At 30.3% G+C, this 24626-nt stretch overlaps 1 protein-coding gene and 1 long non-coding RNA gene across 3 annotated transcripts; one reads left to right on the top strand and one right to left on the bottom strand.

Moving 5' to 3' along the window:
* Positions 1 to 18: 18 nt before the first annotated feature.
* LOC144545345 (uncharacterized) lies at positions 19 to 23746 on the bottom strand. Its single transcript, XR_013508477.1, has 2 exons — positions 23657 to 23746; positions 19 to 122 (listed from the first exon to the last, which is right to left on the bottom strand). It is a non-coding gene; the product is annotated as an uncharacterized LOC144545345 (long non-coding RNA).
* On the top strand, positions 17472 to 21646 carry LOC144545343 (UPF0481 protein At3g47200-like). Of its 2 annotated transcripts, none has more exons than XM_078293934.1 (2): positions 17472 to 17603; positions 19971 to 21646. In XM_078293934.1, the coding sequence occupies exon 2, from the start codon at positions 20008 to 20010 to the stop codon at positions 21430 to 21432; it is 1425 nt and encodes a 474-aa protein (XP_078150060.1). In that variant the 5' UTR covers positions 17472 to 17603; positions 19971 to 20007; the 3' UTR covers positions 21433 to 21646. The 2 variants fall into 2 exon arrangements, with proteins under 2 accessions (XP_078150060.1, XP_078150061.1); XM_078293935.1 differs by having other exon boundaries at positions 17484 to 17603; positions 19976 to 21646.
* Positions 23747 to 24626: the final 880 nt, after the last annotated feature.

The raw sequence follows: 24626 nt of genomic DNA, 5'->3' as shown, positions 1-24626 counted from the left end.
ATCTTGCATCCTTGTATGATTTTCTTTTATTTCATTATATCATGTATGCAATTAAAATTGTGTGTGTACCGGTGGTTTATCTTTATTCAATTCACTATGTTGTGCTATCATGTATGTTGTACCTTATTTTCAATGTAATTTATTTGTCAACTTTATCTTTTTTCTTTCGTACAATATTAATTCACCTAACAAACCAAGTATTCAACTAGTATGTATAAATCTTTCTTTATTAGTTTTGAACTTTTCTAATGAGGGTTTATACTTCCTCCTGACTGTTTCTCCAAAGTTCTAATATATATGTGATATTATTCAATTTTCTAGAAATCTATCCTTTAAGCAATCCATAATTTTAGGATTGATTTTTTTTTTAGGACATTTCCTCAATCAATAAAAAGAAAAAAAAAGTATATAAAGAAAAAAGAAAAATATGTAGTTTCTCGTATAATTACAGCCCTGCAACTTTTATGTAATAAATGCAACATCTATTTTGATATTTGCCATACAAATAAGTAGTTTCTGATTGTCAACAAAGACTCAGTCTAGCTAGTCCGAAAATTTTATTAATATAAAAAAAAAATGAAATTTCAAAAATTATCCAGGTTTTACTGTTTTTTTAAATCTATTCAAACCGCAAATTCTTTTTGGGGTACTTCAGTCTAAACCGCAAAAAAAAATTTGCGGTTTTTCAAAAAAAAAAAACAACTTTTTTTTGCGGATTCAATTTTTTTTTTTCATTTTTAAGATTTTTTTTATTTAAATAGAGAAATATTTATAATTTATTTATTTTTTGTATTGAATATTAGAAATATTTAATATAGTTCTTTAAAAATAGATGGAATACTATATAATTTGATTTATTAGAAAGACTGCTACAAATAACCCAGATCAACATTTTTCATGTCAGATTTTTTGCAGCTGTAAAAAAAATTAATATATTTCTTTATGTGTTATTGGAAAAAAAATGCTTAGATTCTGAGTTATTGATCCCGATTCAAAAATCACTTCTAAGTTAATACATAAAATATTATCATCCTTCTAGTACATTTAATTTATAAAAAGTTGTATCTATTTTTGAAAAAAAATAAAAAATTTAAGTTATTTAATGATTGTTATTAAAAAGAATTCTCAAAATAGATACAACTTTTTATATATTAAATGTACTAGATGGATCACAATATTTTCTGTATTACCTAGAAGTGACTTTTAAATCGGAATCAATAACTCAGAATCCAAACATTTTTATTTTTTTCCAATAACTCATAAAGAAATATATTAATTTTCTTACTGCTGCAAAAAATCCGGAATGAAAAATGTTGATCCAGCTTATTTGTAGCAGTCTTTCTAATAAATCAAATTATATAGTATTTCATCTATTTTCAAAGAAATATATTAAATATTTCTAATATTTCAATACAAAAAATAAATATATTATAAATATTTCTATTTAAATAAAATAAAATCTGAAAATTGAAAAAAAAAATTGAAACCGCAAAAAAAATTTGCGATTATTTTTTCAACCCCAAATTCTTTTTGCGATTTTGAAAAATTTGCTGTAATTTAGTCTAAAACCGCAAAAATAAATTGTGGTTTGGGTAGATTTCGAAAAAACGCGAAAACCTGGATAGTTTCTGAAATTTCATATTTATTTTGGATATTAATAAAAATTTCGGCAGTCTATTACTAATCCAAACAGAAATTCTCCAGTGTTGCAATTCTAATATTATACCGACAGTATGAGTATGCTAAACCTCTTAATTCTAGAATTGGAAATCCATTATAGGCCGCATCTAATTGTAATTAATTTATTAATCAATTAAGACCCAAGAATTTCTCACTGGGCCCAATCCACTTTTGCATTCCATGAATAGACCGAACTTTTGATGAGGGGTAAAATTGACACTTCACACACAAGAAAAGAAAATAAAAAAATGTCAAGGGAAAATAATTGAAGCAGTATTGTCTCAGCTTTGTTATCTGATCCACATTCTCTAAGATAACATAATATTTTAGCTTACATCTGAGCCGCTCGATCAGAATCTGGACATCCGATCCGAGGTGTTAACAAATATCGGACAGTCCAGATCCAGACTTACTTTAAGGAATCCGAATTTGGGGTTGTTATCTCCAAATAAATATCTTTTATTGATTCTCTCTCATTCTCTCTTCTCAATCCCACTTTCGGTCTATCCTTTAGTCGTAGGTTTTCTCTCTCTCTCTCTCTTGCAATTAATACTTGAGTTTAGTTCAATAATCAAGATTTATTTGAATCAGTCTAGATTTATCTTCTCATGAGGAACCCATTGCGTTTTCTCAATGTTGGGGTTCTTGTTACAGTCTTGAGTTGCTCTCCAATCATAATTTTCTGTTATTAAGGTGTCTATGTAGAGAAACAAACATCTGTGATTATAATTTCTTTTTTAAGTAATTATTACTTGTTATAAAATAAATACAAACAAGCATAAGAAGAATAAACAAAATAGAGAGGAAAAAGATGACAATCTCTTTATTCATATATTTCTCATATGTGTACAATACAATATTACAAAGCCTCTATTTATAGGTTACAAATTGTAAATGAAAAATTCCATCTAAATAAATGGAGAAATAAATTTCAATAGTAGTGGCCATCAATTCCAATTGTAGTGCATGGAGTAGTGGGGATAGTGGAGAATGAATATTGGGAGTTATGGACATCCACATTAATATTTTATTCATAACACTCCCTCTTGGATGTCCATTACATAAGAATATGCCTCATTAAAACCTTATTAGGAAAAACCATATGGGATAAAAACCTAGTGAAGGAAAAAGAGTACAATATTCTTCTAAATACGCAACTACAGCCTTACCAGGAAAACCCAGTGGAAAAAACCATGGTTAAGGAAAATATAGTGCATATTAACTCCCCCTCATGACAGCATCAATCAAGATCTTTAAGTCGGCGAACTCCAATATTACGAACTAGCTTTTTGAATATTGCAATAGGGAGTGCCTTAGTGAATAAATCTGCTGGATTTTTCACTTGAACGGATTTGCTGAACATTAATAACATTATTCTTTTGGAAATCATATGTGAAAAATAATTTTGGTGAAATATGTTTTGTTATATCTCCTTTAATGTATCATTTCTTTCATTGAGCAATACATATAATATTATATTCATATATGATCTTCGGGATCATTTCTCTAAAAGACAATCTACATGTCTGACAAATGTGTTAAATCACAGATCTTAACCAAACACATACTTGACTTGTTTTTGTGTATTGCTAAATTTTCTCATAGGTAGTGAAATATATGTTTAATTATATGTCAATATCTTCGCGTGAGAGAAGAACTATATCCTGTTAATAAATTTACTATAAATAATATATCATGTATTGTATGCTCATCAAGATAAGTGCTCATATTGCACTAAGATATGGTACTTCGGGACCAAATAGTTTTTCATCATTTTCTCGAGGTCTAAATGATCTTTATTCACATCTAATGATCTTATAACCATCAGATTGCTTAATGAATGTTAGATCGTCAACATAAACTGCAATTAATATAAAATTATTTCTGTATCTTTTCATGAAAATACATGGACAGGTCATATCATTCTTATATCCATGTTTCAATAAATATTCACTTAAACGATTATAGCATATGCGTCCATATTGCTTTAATCGATATAAAATTATTTTCAATTTAACTGAATAATGTTCTCGAGAACCTAAATTACATGCTTCAGGCATCTTAAATCTTTCAGAGATTTTCATATAAATATCATTATCAAGCGAGCCATAGGCTGTAACAATATCCATTAGGTGCAAATTAAGTCCTTCATGGACTGCCAGACTAATTATATATCAAAAAGTTGTTGCATCCACCACATATGAGTATATCTCAAAATTTCACCTTTCTCATTTTATTTTCTCATAAATATTCATTTATATCATACTGGTTTTATACCTTGAGGTACAAAGACTACAAGTCCAAAAACTTCTCATTTTTCAAGAGAGTTTACCTCTACCTCAATTGCACCTTTCTATTTTGGTCAATCATTCTTTTGTCGACATTCTTTAATAGACTTCTAGTCATGATCCTCAATATTTATTATGTTTAGCGCTATATTATATACAAAAATATTATTGATATCAATTTCATCTCGGTTCCATCTTATTTCATTCATGATATAATTTATCAAGATCTCATTATTTTCATGAATTTTAGATACTTGAGTTTCTGCTGGAACTCCAATATTACTTATAATTTTATTCTCTTCTGGAGTTTTATCTGAAATTATCATATCCTCGACTTGACCATTTTCATTCTTTGCTCCTTTTGTTTATCGAGGACTTTTATATTTTTAATCTTTGGAACCGATTGCTTTTCCACGCTTCATGCGTGTTATAATTAGTTTGTCCAACAGGGACACCGACTTTAATTGGAGCATTAGCAGCTGGTACATGTGAATTGGTCACTTTCTTTGAGTCTGTGAATGTGTCTGGCAATTGATTCACTAACATTTTCAAATGAATTATCTTTTGAACATTTAGTTCACATTCTTTAGTATGAGGATCAAAATAAGACAATAATAATTCATACTAATATATTTTTTTTCAAGCTGATAGTTTTCTCCCCCTAAGGTTGGAAATTTTTTCTTCATCTAAATCACAACCGGCAAAATTAGCTATGAATAAATCTCCCATCAATGGTTCTAGATACTATATTATATATGGAGATTCAAATTCAGTATAAATTCTCAACTTTCTTTGATATCCCATTTTAGTGCGTTGTGGTGGAGCAATTATAACATATACCGCACATTCAAAAATTCTTATATGGGAAATATTAGGTATGTGACCAAAAACTAATTATAAGGGGAAGCTTTATAATAGCTAGTTGGCATGATGCGAATTAGTTTTGTTGTATGTAAAATATCATATCTTCTTTTTATATACGAACATCTACATAATGTTTAACATTAATTTTGATATTGTCTAGACGTATTTTCATAATTATATTATGCTCTTTAATCAAATCTATTGAGCAAGTAATTTCGCAAACGCCAGGTTGCGATTTGATAATAAACATACATGTGACCATCTTATTGATGCATCAATTAAAATCATAAAATACTCAAATGCTTCACATGTTGGATATATTGTTTTACAAATATCATATTGTATACGTTCTACAAATAAAACCAACAAAAAAACATTCATCAGATTAAAGAATCTTCTAGTTCTTTGATGAATGTTCATAATAATTATCTATTATTTTTCGCATCACTATTGATCCGGAATGGTCCAACCGGTCATGCCAAACTATAAACATATTCTTGTATGTAAACTTCTGATTTACAATAACATGTGTTTCAATTGCACTAATATATGTGTAGTACAAGTCAGAGAAAAAACATATGCAATTTATTTTCAATATGCATTGTTTTTCATATATTCAATATTTTTTTTTCATTAGTTGTCTCAATATGATATTCATTTCGGCGGATATTCTTAAAACTTAACAAATTTATTTGAGACTTACAAGAATATAATACATCATCATCAATATAAATTTATATTCCTCCATGTAACAACAAAATAATTCTTTTGGAGCTTTCAATCAATTTTTTTTATAAAAATAAATAAACACCATTTCAATAATAATCAATAATAAAAATAATAAATAAGTAGTATTAAAAAAATAAACATAAATAAGCAAATTTTATCTTACATTTACATTTTTTTTATGCACTACAATCAATATAAATAATAAATAAGTATGAATTCATTTTTCAAAATAAAGAATGAACAACTATTCATTTTTTTTTATCTAACAATTTTCCGTAACAACATAAAAGATAAAAAATAAAATTCCACCTTATAATGTAATACCTCTAATGAAATAGATAAGCTTCTTTAAGGTATTGTATTAATAGAAACGAACAAACTTCTTTTAGGACATTGTATTAATAGAAAATTAAATGATTTATGAAAGTAAATCATCTATTTTCAAATAATTTTGTATAAGTTTGATATACTATTTTTTTTTTCAAACAGTGAGGGCTCAATTTTTCAGAAATGTCACCTATTTATATATCTCTTTTTCATCATTCAAATAATGTTAAATTATTTGACTAAATTGAGTTTGTCCATAATAGTTCAATATAATGTTTTGACATACTACAGGTACATTGGTGTACGACATGTACATGACTAATAATAGCACGAATTTTCTTATTTGTCATTCTCTTCACTTTCTAATTATTTGTCCACTTCTAGTGGTAATTCTTTTTGTTCATTTATTTTTCCACTTCTAGTGGAATGATGCACTTTTTCTTCATTATCACGTCCATATCTAATAGTTTGTCCATCATATTATTTTCCATTTCATGTGTAACTATTATTTTGTTCAACCAGAACAAGACATGTGGCTTCAATAATTTATTATAATTGAACTTCAGGTCAATTGATAAAATTGATGAAATAGCTTCAGGCCAATTTCATTAATATAATTTATATTCATATGGCTTCGGGCCATTTCATTAACATAATATAATGTAAAAAATAATGTATAAACTCGAAATATTTCTTGAATCTTCTTCGGGAAGAGTACATCAAAAAATTCCACATCATATAAATCTTATTGAAATCTTCTTCAAGAAGATATATTTAAATATTATCATATTAATTTTTGTGAGCCACATAAATCTTCTTCAAGAAAATTAAATTATTAAAAAAAATATGAACATCACATTAATTTTTGCACATTATTTAATTTTTTTTTTCATTATCTTTCAACTTCAGGTGGAAATATGTCACGACCCCACCGCCGAGCCGGAGTCGCGACAAGAGAGGCACCCAGACATCCATCCATCGTCCCGTCAACCTACGTCGCAACAAAAATAACAAACAGAAACAATACGGAGTCAGCTACAAAGCTCAGTAACCGGTTATTTAACGACGCGCTTCTCTATAACTGGCTTAATTAAACAACCATTCAAAACAGACTGGATTAATCCATATAAATTCAAATCAAATTAAATCTGCATATTTAACTGGTGATAGCACCTGGGTCTGGGTTATCAATAAAACAAGTCATACAATATCCATATCATTTCCTTTCACACAATCATATCATTTCTCAAATTCTCATAACACACGATCATATCATTTCACAAATCAAATTCGAACCTCAGACCCGCTATCCCGTTAAATATGCATCATAATCCAATACCCAATTCAAAATTCAATTCAACCAAACAAAACGAAAACACAGATTATAGAGAAGTCCGGTTACCTGATAGTGATCAATCCAGAAATCCAAATCAGATTGCAATAATTGTACATAATCAGCGCGACGTAGTCAGAATTTCAATCGGACGGATTATCAATATCATAACAATATTTCTTTTATAAAAATATTTCTATTTTTTTTTCTCTCATTCTTTCGCTTTCTGTTTCTTTTTATTCTCTTCTGATTTTATTCAAATGGAGAGATTAAATGTATTTAAGATATACAAATGAAAGTCGGTTAAGAGTGGGGGTAATTCATGCATGGGGCCCACGTGGTAAAAATAATGCCACGTTTTCTTTTCAAAAATAAAATGGACTATTTGTGTTTTAAACCTTCACATTTTTCATAATTATAAATAAGTAAATAAAAAAAAACTAAGTTCAGAGGTATTTATAAAATTACGGATGTTACAAAATATGTGTTTTTATAATAATCACCATGATAATAAACTCATTCTTGTACGTCCACGTCCACAAGTTTTTTTTTTTTTTTTCAAATTTGTTATTATATATTGCTACATTTACTTCAAGAAATGAAGCAGAACAAATTGAATTATTTTGTCCAACAACTCATTATAATCTCTTCAACCATAAAGAGATAATAAATTAACTTAGAATATATTTTAACTTCTTCAAGAAGATTAAATTATTGAAAAAATATATATATAAACATCATGATAAATTTGCGTATCATATAATTTTTCTTTATATCTTCTTTAGGAAGATCTTCTTAATATCTTTTGAAATCTTCTTCAAGTTGATAAAATGGCTACAATGGCTTCGGGCCAATTGCTCGGTGCATTTTATAAAATTGAGAATTTTCGTAATATCTCTTGAAATCCTCTTCAAGAAGATTCAATTATTGAAGAAAAAAAATATGGACCACTATACAATATTTATACATCATATAAATCTTCTTCAAGAAGATTTTTCTTTTAAACCTTCTTCGGGAAGATTAAATTAAAAAATGCACTTCATATAAAATTCTATGAATCATACTAAACATCTCAAAATAAATATAAATAAATTGATAACTTATTTCATTTAGCAATTACTAGGAAGTATTATTTATATAAATCAAATTGAAATAAAAGTTATTAAAATTACCTCGAATCTTCAACTAGTAGAGCTCTCGTGCTGATAACGTGTTATAAAATAAATACAAACAAGCATAAGAAGAATAAACAAAATAGAGAGGAAAAAGATGACAATCTCTTTATTCATATATTTCTCATATGTGTACAATACAATATTACAAAGCCTCTATTTATAGGCTACAAATTGTAAATGAAAAATTCCATCTAAATAAATGGAGAAATAAATTTCAATAGTAGTGGCCATCAATTCCAATTGTAGTGCATGGAGTAGTGGGGATAGTGGAGAATGAATATTGGGAGTTATGGACATCCACATTAATATTTTATTCATAACATTACTCAAGTAGTAAAACCTAATTGAAAAAATTGAAGTAATTGAATGTCTTCCTGTCCAATCAATTTGATTTAATTATATCTGATTGAATGTCTGATTTCATTTCTTCAAGTGCCTTATTTGCACCAGAAATTATATTTTTTCTGTAATTGAGGTGTCTAATTGAAATATTTAAGTATTGGTTGCATTTTGGATATATATTTAAGGACAAAATCAGATTGAAGAAATCAAAATCTGTGAAAAGGAAGCTCAGTTACTCCCCAGATTCATCTGACCGTGGCAGGAAGAAGCCACGTAAATCGAAAAAATTAAAGAAGAAACCTAGAAAGAAGTCTTCATCTTACTCAAGGGATTTTGTACCTATTTAAAAATAGATTTATAAAATTTTGTCTCTAATCAAAAATTTTTAATATTGAGATCATATTGATGTTGAGCGGTTCGAATTAATTTTTTGGACTATAAAAATGGAGATAACGATGTGAGGAACATTTTAACCTTGCCAGTTAATAATAGCATGCACCAATAAATTCTAAAATTTTAATAATAACTTTCTAATAAAAGATGGTGTATGTACGGGTGGTTTATCATCAATTATTCCATTCAATATGTTGTGGTATATATGCTGTATCTTTCTTTTCAATGCAATATATTTATCTGTATTTTTTTATGTGCCTATGTGGGACCATGTGTGATTTTTATCTTTGCTCTTGTCGAACAATATTAATTATTGTTAGGAGCAACGTAAGGTATAACATTTTCCGCAAAAAAAGATGCAAGCTATCATACCATTTTTGTTTGAATAAATTCAACAATATTGAATGTACTGCTTTGTGCCAGTATACATACTTTTACTTAGGTATGAATACTTTCATTATGATGTATAAATACTTGCTCAAAGTGTTATGAATTTTTTCTGGACGAGGTACAGAAACTTCAATGCATGAGTATGAATACTTGATATTTTAGATTTGAACATTTACAACAATTACAGCGCTGACACTTGCGATGACCGTTACACTCGAAGTGATATGAATATTTTCTCGATGAGGTATGAAAACTTCAATGCGTAAGTATGAATACTTGATATATTATATATTAATATTTGCACGCATAGCCATTAGTACTTGCACCTAGTTTTTTCTTAGAAACATGTTAGATATATTAGGTAATAGATGTGAATACTTACATTAGGAGGTATAAATACTTGCTTGACGTGATATGTATACTTTCTCGACGATGTCTACACGACAAGGTATGAGTATTTGAACATAAATACTTTACAATATAAATATTCACACTTTAGTATAGGAATTATGAATACTCGGCATTTTAGAGATGAATACTAGAAGTTGTATGAATATTTGTTCAATGAGGTATGAATACTTGCACGTCGATGTATGAATACTTGAAGAGGTATGAATACAATTACAACATTGCCACTTGAGATAGTCATTACGCATCTGTTTGTTCTTGGTTTTCTGCATGTGGTCCCTATCGTGGTCGCTTTCAAGTGACATTTGCGGTCCCCCCAAGTCGATAGTGGTTCCCCAAGTAGTTAATGCTCAAGACACGTCTATGAATTTCTCATAAATACTTCACAACATAAATATTCACACTTTATTGAGTAAGTATGAATACTCGACAATTTATAGAAGAATACTTGACAATGTATAAATACTTACACACTGAGGTATGAATACTTGAAGGACAAAGAACTTGAAAGTACTTCATCATAGATCTCATTTGAAAGAGAAAATTACGTAGAAGATACTCATGAGTTTAGATTCACAAAATTCCTCACATATCGTTAAAAATATTGATGAGATTAAAAGGACAAAAAAAGACCAATTCTAAAAACGTGTAAAATATGGGTGTGTGATTAGAGTGAAAAAAAAGTTGATGTCCATTTTTTTTTTTAATACTTAGTGTCTTAGGTATGAATACTTAATATATTATATGATAATACTTGTGCGTATAAGTATCCATACATGCGCGCGTCAGTTGTAATTTTTTTCAAATATAAGTGGTTCCCCAAGTAGTTAGTAGTTCCCCAAGGTAGTTAGTAGCCTGCCCCTATCGTACTTTATGCATCAGTTAGTTAGAGAGACATTTAGGAAACTGAAATATGGAGACTATTAGTTGATCCCATTAATTTATAACTTTTCTTGTATGATTAGGGCCGGATCTTATCAGATAATATTTCCATATACGAATCAGTTAGAAATTAATAAATTAATTAAGCCTATACAAATACTAAATAAGCAAAATAAAATAGGGAATAGAAATTTAAATAGTGAAGTCGGTTGTATGTTATTTAAGCTTGGATTCCAAATTAAATTTCATAAAAACGATCCTTTATAGAAAATTGAAGCATGCATGCTCATAAGATGTAGGTGTCGAACATTTAAATTAAATTAGATTTATATAATTATCAATATTATGTCGTATTCATTATTTGTATCTAGTTACATTTTTATTTTTTTTAAATGTATTACGTGTTGGGATTTTAGATAAGTTATAGTGCAACAATTAATTCGAATCAGTTCAAGATTTGTTCACTATCCGAAAATCAGAATCTATGTATATAATTAATTCCAAGATTTAAAACGAGTTTACTACTAGATGCATAGCGGAAACTTCAAGCCTAGCAGTAGCCTTCTTCTCTTTTCCTTCTCTTTTCAGATCCACGCAACAGCACAGCAGTCACGTCTCTATTAGTATCCACACGAACAAGTTGCCAAACTACTGAAATTCGGTATGCTAGTACCGAATTAATGTAACACCACGTAATGGAAGTACTATATTAAAGTACGATGAAAATAATTTAGATATCTTTCTTCTTTTCTTAATTAAATAGCTTAGTTAATAAGAATGTGAAATAGGCACCTTGAATAGAATTGGTGTAGTCCGGAAAATTCAGCAGGATTAGAATAATAATTGATGCAAATATTTCGCAATGCTACATACTACGTAGTAAATATTGTCTTTTCTGACACAACGTTTCGTTAAAATTTATCATGCTCATTAGAACATAGCACTATTAAGGATAAATAATAATATATATATACAATGTCAAATATGTTAACATAATGATTCGGCAGCCCAAGAATTTGAAGCGTGGGTTTCAGATTATTATAATATCTCTCCATAAACCACTTCCCAAAAATAATTAATTGGCAATGGACGCCTCAGATTCTTAAGTTATAATTATACACTGTTAATATATAATAAAACCCTAATCAGAAACTCTATGGCCGCCAGTTTCTTCACAGAAGCTATAAACAAGACAAAAGAGATCTCTATATATTTTTTTTATTCCTCTTTCCTTCATAACTTCCACAAGAGACCCAAGCTGTTCAAATCAAGGTATTTTCAATCTTTTATTTAGTGCTTAGTACGTAGATTCAATAGTTTCGTATAATTGTTTATGTAATAAAGTTTTCTCAAACTATATAGTTTCTAATATCCTCTATGAAGATGTTGTCTTGTCGTGTATTATAATTTTTTTATTACCTTTAAGAACTTCTTAATTATTCGATATTAGTGATATAGTTGATCCCAATTAAATTATTTTGTAGATTTATGTTTTATCTATCTGAAAATTATTTATTTGATAAAATCTCTAGATCATGGAATCAGTAATGGTTTTGATTGTCAGAAAATTATGGAATTTCATAAATCATGTTGTTAAACAATAATCAAATATTTCTTAGACTTTTATTTTATCTGATTATCATTCTTTCGGAACCAGAAAGAAGAGGTTATTTCATACTATATATATATATATATATATATATATATATATATATATATATGTCATCGTTTATGTAGTTTTGATATGGGGTTATTTTAATTAAATGGATTTATACTGTGAAGTTGGATAACAGGGATTATTAACTGATTTATACTTATACTTTTGAGTAACATCAATTATTTTAATAAATGGTAATTTTTCACCGATAACCCTAGGAATTTATTCACCGATAACCCTAAAGTAATTTTTATTGCAAAATGGTCCCTTCTAAAAACTTATAAATAAATTAATCTTATTACTGATGAAAACAGATATAGGTATTTCTGTTTGGTATCTAACGAATGATATTTAGACAAAAATATACAATTTCATTATTTGTCAGATCGTATAGTAAAAAATATATATATTTCTGTTTAAATATTATGAATAATATACGGATCTGATGCTTAACAAAAATTAGTTTAGCAATAGACTAGTTAAAATAGAAACATGTACAAATATTAATTTAGAAACCGTGTTATATGGTCTAGGTCCGAATTCTGAAGTAAGAAGTAACGTAGAGGCAGGAGTGAACTATCCCACGACAACAGGTACGGATTTCCTGGACATTGTCAAATTGTTACTTATCGTTTTGTTTGCATTTATTTATTTATAGAATTATGCATGTTGAATCGAACGATCCTTTTTGCTTTGTTTAGAATACTAGGATTTGATTATTCGTTTGATCAACGGATTTATAGGACGTGATGTGTTGAGTATGACTCGTGTGTGATTAATGAAACGAATATGAAATGTAATGGATAAATTAAAGGAAAGGAGCCAATATGCGTTGAACGCATGTTGGAATGTATACATTGGGTCTGGTGTTCGACTAGACCCCTCGTTAACGTGGCGTTAGTTAGACTTTCCGTCACGGGTCAATATCTTGCGGTGGTTCGAGTTCCCGTTGAGTGAGACAGTTGAACTAGTGGTGGTTCGAGTCCCCCTAGTGAGACGCCAATAGCTAGGGTGGTTCGAGTCCCCCTGGTGAGGCAAAGAAGATCTAGCGGTGGTTCGAGTCCCCGTCTAGTGGCACGGCCAAGATCTAGTAGGGTTTGAGTCCCCCTGGTGAGGCAATTAAAAACATGAAAGATAACTAAAGAAGTGTATGTGTGCTTATGTTTGTGTGTGTGTGTGTGTGTTTTAAATATGCCTTAGTAATATAGCATGTGAGGATATAATTTTAATATCCTCTTTGTGTTAATAAGTAAATTTGACAAACTCCGGGACTGGAACTGAATCCCGTACTGAGAGACTGTTCGATCTCTCACCCGTTCCACTTTTATGTGGGTTCCAGGAAATGATGAAACCGATGAGGAGCACGAATGGAAGGGATGCGGATCAGGAAGTCAACGGCAGATGACTCAAATATATTTTTATTTTCCTTTTAGTTAAACTTTAATTATCTCTTTGAAAGTGGATACATTGACTGACGTGACAATTATCGATTTCTTTGCCATGTTTGTCTTGAACTCATGTTAAATGTATGTTATGTGTGTGAACTATTGGTAATGTTAAAAGACTTTGTTTGACTTGTAAATATTGCATGAGTATTTATTATTGATAATGTATGTGATGTGCACACGCCTTACGTATAAATACGTGGCGGGTTGTCTCGGGGTGTGACAATTAACAGCCCCTTCTTTACTCTCTTTTTCTCTCTTGTTTTCTGAATAGAAATGAACAGAATGGCTAACCAAAAATTGAACTGCTATTGTATATTTATAACAGATTGCACCAGTTCGTTGAGCCTGTTCACTTGCACCAATTCATGGAGCCTCTACAGAAACACTTATCCTGATCTGATCAGATCAGATCAAATCAGATGAGAGCAGAAAATTTGGGCCCAGCCCAATAAGAACTGATCCAATATTGATTATTAATATGGCTCAACATATTTTGGCCTGGTACATTTCTAACATTACGTACAGTGAAATTAAGGAAATTTACTGTTCCAAATATAAGGAAATGGCGTTAATTGAAATTTCGGAAAGATGTTCTTTTTCAAATTGATGTTCCAGAAGCTTTTTGTTGATAATGAAATTTTCAAGGTGTGGAATGCACTACTTCTTTAGGTAATCTAATTATTTTTTTTAGCAATTCAAACAAATTTGAGAAGACGCAAAATTTTCCAGATATAACGAACATGAATATTCCAGTGCACGATAAGTTCGTGGATAATATTAACTTTCTAGATGTAGAATATTCATATGGATTTTCATTTTCTTTATCTATGTGAACGATTGGTAATTATAAGTGAATATCTCATGAAATAATTGTCCCTTACTATGTTGATTTTTCTCTGATCGACTCCAAGTCTTCCTGTTACAGACATGTCCAATCAACAAGTATTCTAAATTTCTTGTGGAAGAAGAGCACCTATCAACTTTATGATGAAATGTAGTACACATGTAGTTGACGACTTGACGGTACAACTTCTCTTGGACCTCGTGTGTGAGATTTTAATTTATGGCCAGAAAGATACACATGAGAGGGAAGAAAAAAAGCATAAAGATAAGCTATACAACACAATAGCAACCTACAAATTTCGCAAGAAGCTACAAACAGATAATCAAAGCAATAGAAAGCGATAGATCTAGAAAGCCATAACCCCTGACTACTTTTCTTAATTAAATAATATGATAACATACTTTTTATCTCAATCGTTTTCCGAACCAGAGAATGGTGATCAAATAACACGGCTGTGGAGCATACTCCTAATCCATGTCCCATCAACGTCAATTTTCAATTTTAGTAATTGAAAAAATCAGTTTTAATACATGATTAGCTACATATTGGTCCCAATAACGTTTACATTTCAGGGCTCAACAATGCAAATTTGGAGCGTCGCTATTTAGTTGACATTTGCTGGGCTTAATCTTAAAATAAAAATATTGTACAATTTAAGAGCAACCAACGCAACTGCAGAGATGGGTTTTTCTATGCCGAACAAGGTCTTTAATTGCCGAATCTATTATTGATTAGGGCCGAATCCTGTCAATTTAAAATTTGCATATATGAAACCGTTGGAAATTAAGGCTGCAAAAATACTAAATATATAAAATAAAATGGGGAATAGAAATTTAAATAGTGAAGTTGTGATGTCTTGTCGGTTGCATCTATATTATTCAAACTAGCATTATAAAATTTCCCAAAAGGATCCAGATATTTGAAGCATACTCATAATTAATGTTAAGATGCATCTCAACCGTACCAACAAATATATAACATATAAACTCCAACAAATAGCAAGGAGTATTACTTAATTTTCAAATTGACGGCACACACACGTGTGAATAAGGAGACTTAGTTCTTTTTTTGTATTTCATTAACTAAGATAAATTGTCTAATTGAAGTGAGAAAAAGGCAGAGAGAGAATCCATATGTACTATATATATATCTTCAAGCAATACCAATCCTACTTGCATGTTTTACCTTAGAATATATTAATGCCTTTGCTTGTGAAGTGTGTTAGGGACATTCAGTTAATATATAAGGTTGACTACCTTACCTGTGTGTTTCCTTGTGCCCTCAAAAAAAAAAATTACGAAGACAGTCGTCCTCTCCTTTCCTCTTTGCTACTTCTCCCTACATATTTTTCTATCTAATTATAAGCATATTTTATTTAATACTAATTCTTATTTCTCCAAATCATAATTGAATGACACAAATCTTAGTGGATCGATCCTCCGATTTGTGTATATATGCTTACTATGTCGGTTTGTTTGTGAATTGTTGTGTTGGGAGGTTTGTTAGTTTCATATCCAAAGTGTATATTTTGTTTTTTTCTCTATTTTTGGAGATAATTTATAGTTATTGGTTACTTTAGACCTGTTACTTAGGCCGTTATCCATTCACCACTAAGATTTAATTTCCGTTGAATTTGTGTAGATCATTTTAAAATTGAATGATGATTTGATTTCTAGTTTAATTCCAATCTTTAGTATCTAATTAAGAGAGGAAAAACTGGCTCGACTTTAGGTAAATTCATTCTTGAACAATTCCTTTACACTAGTTTGACAGATCTGGAAAGAGTTCCAATGTATGAAATGAGTGGCTTTTTGTTATGTCCCACAGAGGAAGAAAAACTTAAAGAGTTGTTTGGCATCTTAGGTCTTTATCTACTGACACATTTACCTCCTCCCTTTCTGATCTTATCCCTTACATAAAACCTCTGATCCTATATTTATATACCCCTGCCCTTAGAGACATTATTGTCGATATTCAGGCTGTGCAACCAGGGGTTCAAGTTAGATTCTATGGTTAATTGCTTTAATTGGAATGCTAGAGACCTTGGCCTTATCAAGACTTTGATGAGTGTAAAAACACCCTAGTTCTACTTATAAATTAATTCCCAAGTCCCAACATAGGGTTGTCATTTGTCACTAGACTTAAAGCTAGTTCTTTGAATGCTTGACTTCACACTAAATTAATTCTCAAATTTATAAATTTGACATGTAAACAACACATCACTCGTGAAGTAGATGGGTTTTAACAATTTTAGTTAGTTGTTTGAAGTATATTTGATATGTATTTTAATTAAGCTTATCAAGACTTTGATGAACGTAAAAACACCCTAGTTCTACTTATATATATATGAACCTGCTAGCATGCTACACGTAGTATAGAGGGCCTCCGTGCAACGGCTCAATATTCGACTTTTCAAAATCCTAACGGTCAATCCGAACCATTCATCTTGTTCTCCATATTAATATGTGTTTGGAGACCAAATTTTACATTTTTTGAAATTTTTTTACTATTTTTTTATGGTCCAGATTTGATGAAAACAACGATTTTCAATAAAGGATCTAGGTAGTCTTCTCTTGTCCACTTTGATAAAGTATATATTTATAGGAGAATGAAGTATAATAAAGAAAAATGTAAGGGACCTTTTTTGACCCTACATATATAATTGTTGAATATATACAGCTCGCTAGACAGAGAGACTTCGAATGCGTAGCAAAGGATCTAGGTAGTCTTCTCTTGTCCACTTTGACCATTAATCTCTATAAATCTCCTAAGTTATCTCATTCGCCTTCTCGACCTTTGGAGCGAGAGCCATAGAGACGAAGACAAGCCTCCTCTCCTCGTTGGTACTTATCTTTGCATTTTCTCTCTAATTCTCAGCATCATTTTCTTTTTAATTCTATAAATTATTTGTCCGATCGGTATGCTTATACAACAGGTTCAGTGTATATATATCTGCTGATGACTAGATGTTATGAATAGTTGTGTCGGGAGATTTGTTATTTTCATATCCTGGAGAATGTGTGCCTTTTGTTAGTATTAACTACCTTTTGTTTTCAAATGGTAGTTAATAATTTTAGAGTAAAATATTTAATAACACAATTTGGGCAAAACGGAAAATAGTATTAACATTTATAAGTTGTATTTTACATAATAAAATGTGGCTGAAGTTAAAGTTAATCTAGAAAAGAAAGGTATATATCACATAGTCTAATTAATTATATATCAGATTTTTATCTCACATTGACCTTTGTTATTTAAGTTGGAATTATCTATGAAGTTTTATTTTCAGTGTCTGTTGTTTTATCGGATGTCAGTGAAACCATTATATATATCCGTTTAACCGGTCTATATCATATTTGATAAGGTACGATCGAATAAAAAAAATCATTAATTTAACAATTATGAATATGGGTAAGAATTTTTTTTGTTAGCTTATCGAATAAGGATATGAATAAGATCTACTTCATACTCATTAGAGGGTAATTAATAAACTAAAATTATATATGATAATTATTTTTTTAGTTGTACGTATAACTATATAAGTTTTATTATTATGAGTTACATTAATTTTACAACATTTTATATAATATTGTTTTAGTAAATTATGATAAAATTAATTTGTTCAATATTTTATATCATTTTATTTAATATAAAATTTATATAATTTCATTTAGTTAATAATTTACATTTTAAAATAATGGTATAAAAAGAATAATTTTTATATTCAACAAAAATATTTATTTGTTATATTGTTAATTAAATTATATAAGCTATCAATTTATTTGGTAATTATCTATTATATATGCGTTTCGTTACTTGTTATCTTAACATATAAGTGTAGAGTATGTGTAAAGTTAATACTTAATGAATAAGGGTAATTCTGTGGCAAAGACTAATTTTATATGGGTATGAAGATGCCCTCACCGATCGTAAGTTTTACCCATTTGACATCCCTACTTTTACTTGTGTAAATTGAACAGTTTTCACATGAAAGCAACAAATTTATCAAACGAAACTTTAACTTTTCATTAATCTTGATATGGTTTTGCCATGATTCTAAGATTAAAATCAGTACGTACTCATTATTTCAGAACACAGCTTAATTGGTTTTGCCATACACAGAGGGTCAGAAATGGGTCATGATTCCCAAGAATTAGTAGATGAAATATCCACATCAACACAGAAACGAGTAATGAAATGGATGAAACAATTATTTTGTACTTGATTAGAGGGTAATTGATAAAATAAAATTTTATATGATGTTTTGTTTTATTTATATGTATAAAATATGTATTTTATTATTATGATTACATGGATTTACAAAATTTTATATAATATTTGTTTTGTAAATTATGACAAAATTAATTGTTACAACATTTTATATATGGTTTTGTTTAATTAAATATTTATATTGAATTTTTTAATAAGTAATTTACATTTTAAGATAATTGTATAGAAATAATTTTTAATTACATAGAAGTAATTTACCCATTATTTGTTTCCTTACATGTTATCTTTCCAGATAAGGGTAAAGGTAACCGTGTGGGTAAGAAACTTTTTTATTAGCTTATCGAATGATTAGGATAGGAATAAGAGCCATTTCATACTCGTTAGAGGGTAATTGATAAAAATAAAATTGCTCATTATTTTTTTTACTTGCATGTATAACTGTATAAGTTTTATTATCATGATTAATTACATTGGTTTTACAACATTTTTTATAATATTTTTTTTAGTAAATTATGATAAAATTATTTTTTTCCAACATTTAATACCATTTTATTTAATTAATGATTAACATTTTAAAATAATGTTACAAAAATAAAAATTTATATATTTAATTTAAATACTTATTTGTTAATTTTTTTAACAAAGTTATATAAGCTATCAATTTATTTGTTAATTACCAGTTATTTGTAATTCGTTACATATTGTCTTATAAGTGTAGGGTATGTGGATATAGAAGGTCGATTTATCAATGCGCTACGACTAATTTTATACCGGTATGAAAATGCGCTCACCGATCCTTAGTTTTACCCATTGGACACCCCTAGGCTTACTTCTGTAAATTTATCAATTTTCACGTGAAAGCAACAAATTATCTGAAGAAACCTTAACTTTTGATTAACCTGGATATGGTTTTGCAATGCATTTTTTATTAGCATCCTTACGTATTCAATATTTAATGATCACGTTCCACATTATTTCAGAACAGCTCGTTTGTGGATTAATCGGGAAGGGTCAGAAATGAGGGATGATGACCAACAACTAGTAGATGAAATATCCCATGCACCCAGACCATCAACAGACACGAGTAATGAAATGGATGAAATGGATGAGTGGGTTGTGGATATAGAAGGTCGACTAGAGGACCCGGATATCTCCCATGCACCCAGACCATCCATGGATAGTGATAGTAGCGACAGTGAAGAAGAACCATCAATATTTGGTAAATGGGAATGCTGGGATGATTTTGGGGCCTCTTTCATACCTGAAAGAAAAAAGTGGCAAATTATTGCATGTATGACGCACTGGTTTGGTCTCAACTTAAAATCATACCTTGAATACATGCAAGGGAAGGTAGATCTAGCCTGGAGCAACTATCGTGAGGTCGATGAACAATTTCATACTGCTGAAAATAGCAAACGTTTCATAGAACACCTACTGGTCAGTAGTTGCTTCTTAATATTTGTGATTGTTTTCTCAAATAACGATAAACGGTACAGAAAGGTTATTCTGAATGAAATAGGTAACCAAAATAATTTTCCAAAATGTCTAACGTGTAAAGACTTGGGAAAGTTAATAACCTTTTTAGAAGAAGATCCAGGGAAGAATCAACGTTACATGGTGACCATGAAATACCAGATACCTTGGTTTGTTCTCGAAGCTATATATACAGAGCTTTCCAACATAGGCAAGCTTTTAGATATTCCAATCCACAAACTTGCACTCACAGTCCTTCCACGAAGTCCAAGAATGCACCCGTCTAAGGAGGATGGTGGTACCGTTCCTCAAGGTGGCTTCAAACATCTAGTACACATCTTCCATTGGTCTCGAACCCTCCATGGGGAGGATACTTCAAAGGCAACAAATAAGACGATTGGCCGCTTCCATATACCTAGTGCAACCGAATTGCAATTATCTCAAACTGTTTTCATGAAGGATGAGAGTGGCTCCATTGATGTGTCTTACTCTGATGACAAGAGATTAACTGGAGTGATGCAATTAACACTCTGGCACATTTTGCAATACAGCAGTGTACTCTATGAAAGTCTTATCAGTTTTGAACAGTGGTACAGGGACTGTGGAATCCCCTTCACAGCCTATATCGCATGCATGGCTTGCTTGTTGAAAACAGAAGCAGATGTCCAAGTATTGCGAGAGAGTGGTGTCATCCCAGGCACAACGTTTGATGACAAGGATGTGTTGTGTTGTGTAAACGAGTTGAAAACTTTTATTTCCGGTAATCTCATTTTGCCAAATGAGCTGGTCATTTTGGAGGAGAAGGTGATGGCACATCATAAAAAAAGTGTCTATAGAGTAATTGGAGACTTCAAGAAACTCTACTGCTCCAATCCATGGATAATATTCTCCATCATTGCCGGCATCTTATTGTTTGCCCTCACATTTATTCAAACCATATATGGAACGCTTAGCTACTACAAACAATAATTGCTCTAAGCTAAGTCTACACCTATATTTATACATCATCTTGTATCCAAATTTGATTTTCTTTTATATCATTATATCATGTATGTAATTTAAATTGTGTGTGGGGACCAGTGGTTTATCTTTATTCAATATTCACTTTGTTATTTGTTGTGGCATCCTTCAAGTTTTGTAAAAAAAATTTCAATATAATTCGTTTGTCATTTTTATGTGACTATGTGCGCAATGTGTAATATTTACCTTTGCTCTCGTAGTACAATATTATTTCACCTAATAAACAACTTATTAAAATTGCCTCAATCCTGAGTGTTTCTTCAAAACTTCCAATTTCTGGTATAAATTTTTTTTTTTTAAAAAAAAGAGGCTATTCAGCCCATTCCATTGATTGGAATAGAGATAATTACATCAAAAAGCTTTGTCTGTTTGGACTATGTTAACCATAGTCATAACTAGCCAAGTTCTTAGAATCCATAGAAATCAACAAAACACCACTAAACAGAACATACAATAACCAAAGTCTAATACTAGCAATACTCCAAAAGTATACTAATGTAGCTAATATTAGGCCACTAAGTAATGGGCTAAGGCTACTTATATCTAAACGACAAAATTGGAGGTTGCGCTTTATGATCCACTAGGGCAACTCTGGTGCCTCCCCACCAAAGCCATCAAGGGGCTGATAAGCAACTAAATCCATGGGCATGAATTGGGCTAAGGGTATGGCATCTTCTATTACGGGAAGCCACTCGCCAATTGCATCCTTGATTTTCTTCTTCATGTTACCTGTCCAATAACCACACAATGTTTTAATTAGCAAAATCAAAGTTCTAGCAGTTTTAACATCACAATTAGTAAAGCAAACTTCATTTCTATGTTTCCAAAGACTCCAACTTACTGCACTAAGTACAATTAGGAAACCAGTTTTGTTTTCATAATCAAGGGATTGAGCAAAATGTAAAAAATCATCCCATGTATTCCAATTATGCATTACCCATTGGCTTTTACCTAAATAGAACCATATTTGTTGTGCTAGAGGGCATTTGATGAATAAATGATCAATAGATTCGTTTTCATTACAAAAATGACAAGTTTGGTCTCCTATCCACCCTTTAAAACTAAGGTTATCCTTGGTCAGTATTGTGTTGTGTGACACTAGCCACAGAGAAATTCTGATTTTTGACGGAACCGGTAATTTCCACCATATCATTGATTCTTTAGGTTTTAACCCCCCAAAATTAAGAAGTGTATATATGGAGTGTGTAGAAAGCTTTCCTGAAGTTTCCCATTTCTGGTATAAATTAATTTAAATTAATCTACTCGATCCCATGCGAATAGTCAATAAGTCTATGCTGTTTGTTGTGCCATCGTCTTAATTTGTTTTGTACCTTTTTTTTTCCAATGTAATTCATTTGTCATTTTTTATGTGTCTATGTGGGACCATTTTAATTCATCTAACAAACATCTCTTCAACTATTAATTATGTATGGATCTTTATTTATGAATTTTGAACTTTTCTTATGAGAGGAGGTATACTTCCTCGTAAGTAATTCCCCCAAATTAATAATTTCTGATATTATTTAATTTACTCCATGCATGAATGGACCAGACCTAGATTTTTTTCTTTTTCTTTTTTTCTTGTTAAAACCAGGTTTTTGTTTTATGAAAATAGAGCTGCATGTACTCCTGTTTGGAATAATCTGCAGAATATCTCCTATATATGTTTTTCGGAATGGCACGTGGTCCTGCCAAAATCACATATACTACAAAATTGCACGTACGAAATTGTTCAGAAAAAGTGAACAGGCTCATTTCACATTCAAATGAGGGAGGTTATAAGTGCTGAGTTGGCCAGCACTGAGCACTTGTATATTATATTAATACCAGTGCATTCTTACATAAAAAAGATACATCATATAAATACACACAAGGATAGATATAAACAGCACTACATAAGAACTGGAGTGAACACAAGGTAGTACATAGCATAAAAAACACTAAACAGCAAAGAGACTGAGGGAATGGCAAACCCGTATACTGCTGCTGATGGATCCTTGCCCAATTAGCAATGTTGTGACAATCGTAACCAGGATGCCGTGCCAGTAAGTTCCAAATTTGCATTATCAATCTCGGGGGTTCACCAGCCATTGAACATATACTGGTGGTTTATCTTTATTCAATTCACTATAATAATTTCACTATGTTGTGCTAGCTATCATGTAAATTGTACCTTATTTTCAATGTAATTCATTTGTCATTTTTATGTGCTTATGTGGGACCATGTGCAATTTTTATCTTTTATCTTGGCGTACAGTATTAAATTATTAATTCACCTAAGAAACCAAGTATTCAACTATTAAATATTAATTATGTATAAATCTTTCTTTATTAATTTTGAATTTTTTTTATGAGGGTATATACATCCTCCTCCTCATCAGTGTTTCTCCCAATGTTATAATCTGTGATATTATTCAATTTACTCTCATGCCAATTAATAATCAATAAATCTATCCTTTAAAAACCATAATTTCATGGTTGATTTATATCAGGACCTCTCCTCAATCAATAAAAAACAGAAAGAAAAAAAAAATGAATATAGAGAACCTGGGGACCCAATGCCTTATTTTAGTTATACCAGTTTTTTTAATGACATTAGACATTTGACAGAATACACATGGAAACATCACAATTACAGCCCTGCAACAATTATATAATAATTGCAAGCTGTATTTTGATATTTCTCAGACAAAATGTAGTTTCTGATCGTCAACAAAGACCCAGTCTATCACTAATTCAAACAACCAAAAGCTAGTGTTGCAATTCTAATATATATATACCGACAGAATCATTATGCTAAATTCTTAATTAACTAGAATGGGATATCCTAAAGGGGAAAAAAATAGAATGGCCCCATCTGCACTTTTCTGTTTTATTTTTATTTTATCACTCAATCTGGCATGCAGGACCCACCTGTCTGTTTTTTTTCTAACTTCAATCTTAGCGCCAACTTTGTGAGCTTTAACCATCAGGTATTTGTTTCTTGTGGGTTTGATTTGCTTGGTTTACTTGTAGGCTGAAGAAGACCTTTGATGAAATTTGCTGCATGTGTGATCGTTCCAAACTTCTAATTTTAATTGTCTACCCAGATAGATTTGTTTTCACAATAGGATTCCATTTTATGAGTTTATTTCACATTTAGG

The sequence above is a fragment of the Carex rostrata genome, chromosome 27 (genome assembly GCF_964058835.1).
Source record: "Carex rostrata chromosome 27, lpCarRost1.2, whole genome shotgun sequence".
Lineage (NCBI taxonomy): Eukaryota > Viridiplantae > Streptophyta > Magnoliopsida > Poales > Cyperaceae > Carex > Carex rostrata.
Note: the sequence above shows the minus strand (reverse complement) of the source record. Positions and strands in the feature narration are given on the sequence as shown.

Excerpts from the sequence above, each read along its gene's own strand:
- LOC144545343 (XM_078293934.1), top strand. The coding sequence starts at position 20,008 with ATGAGGGATGATGACCAACAACTAGTAGATGAAATATCCCATGCACCC.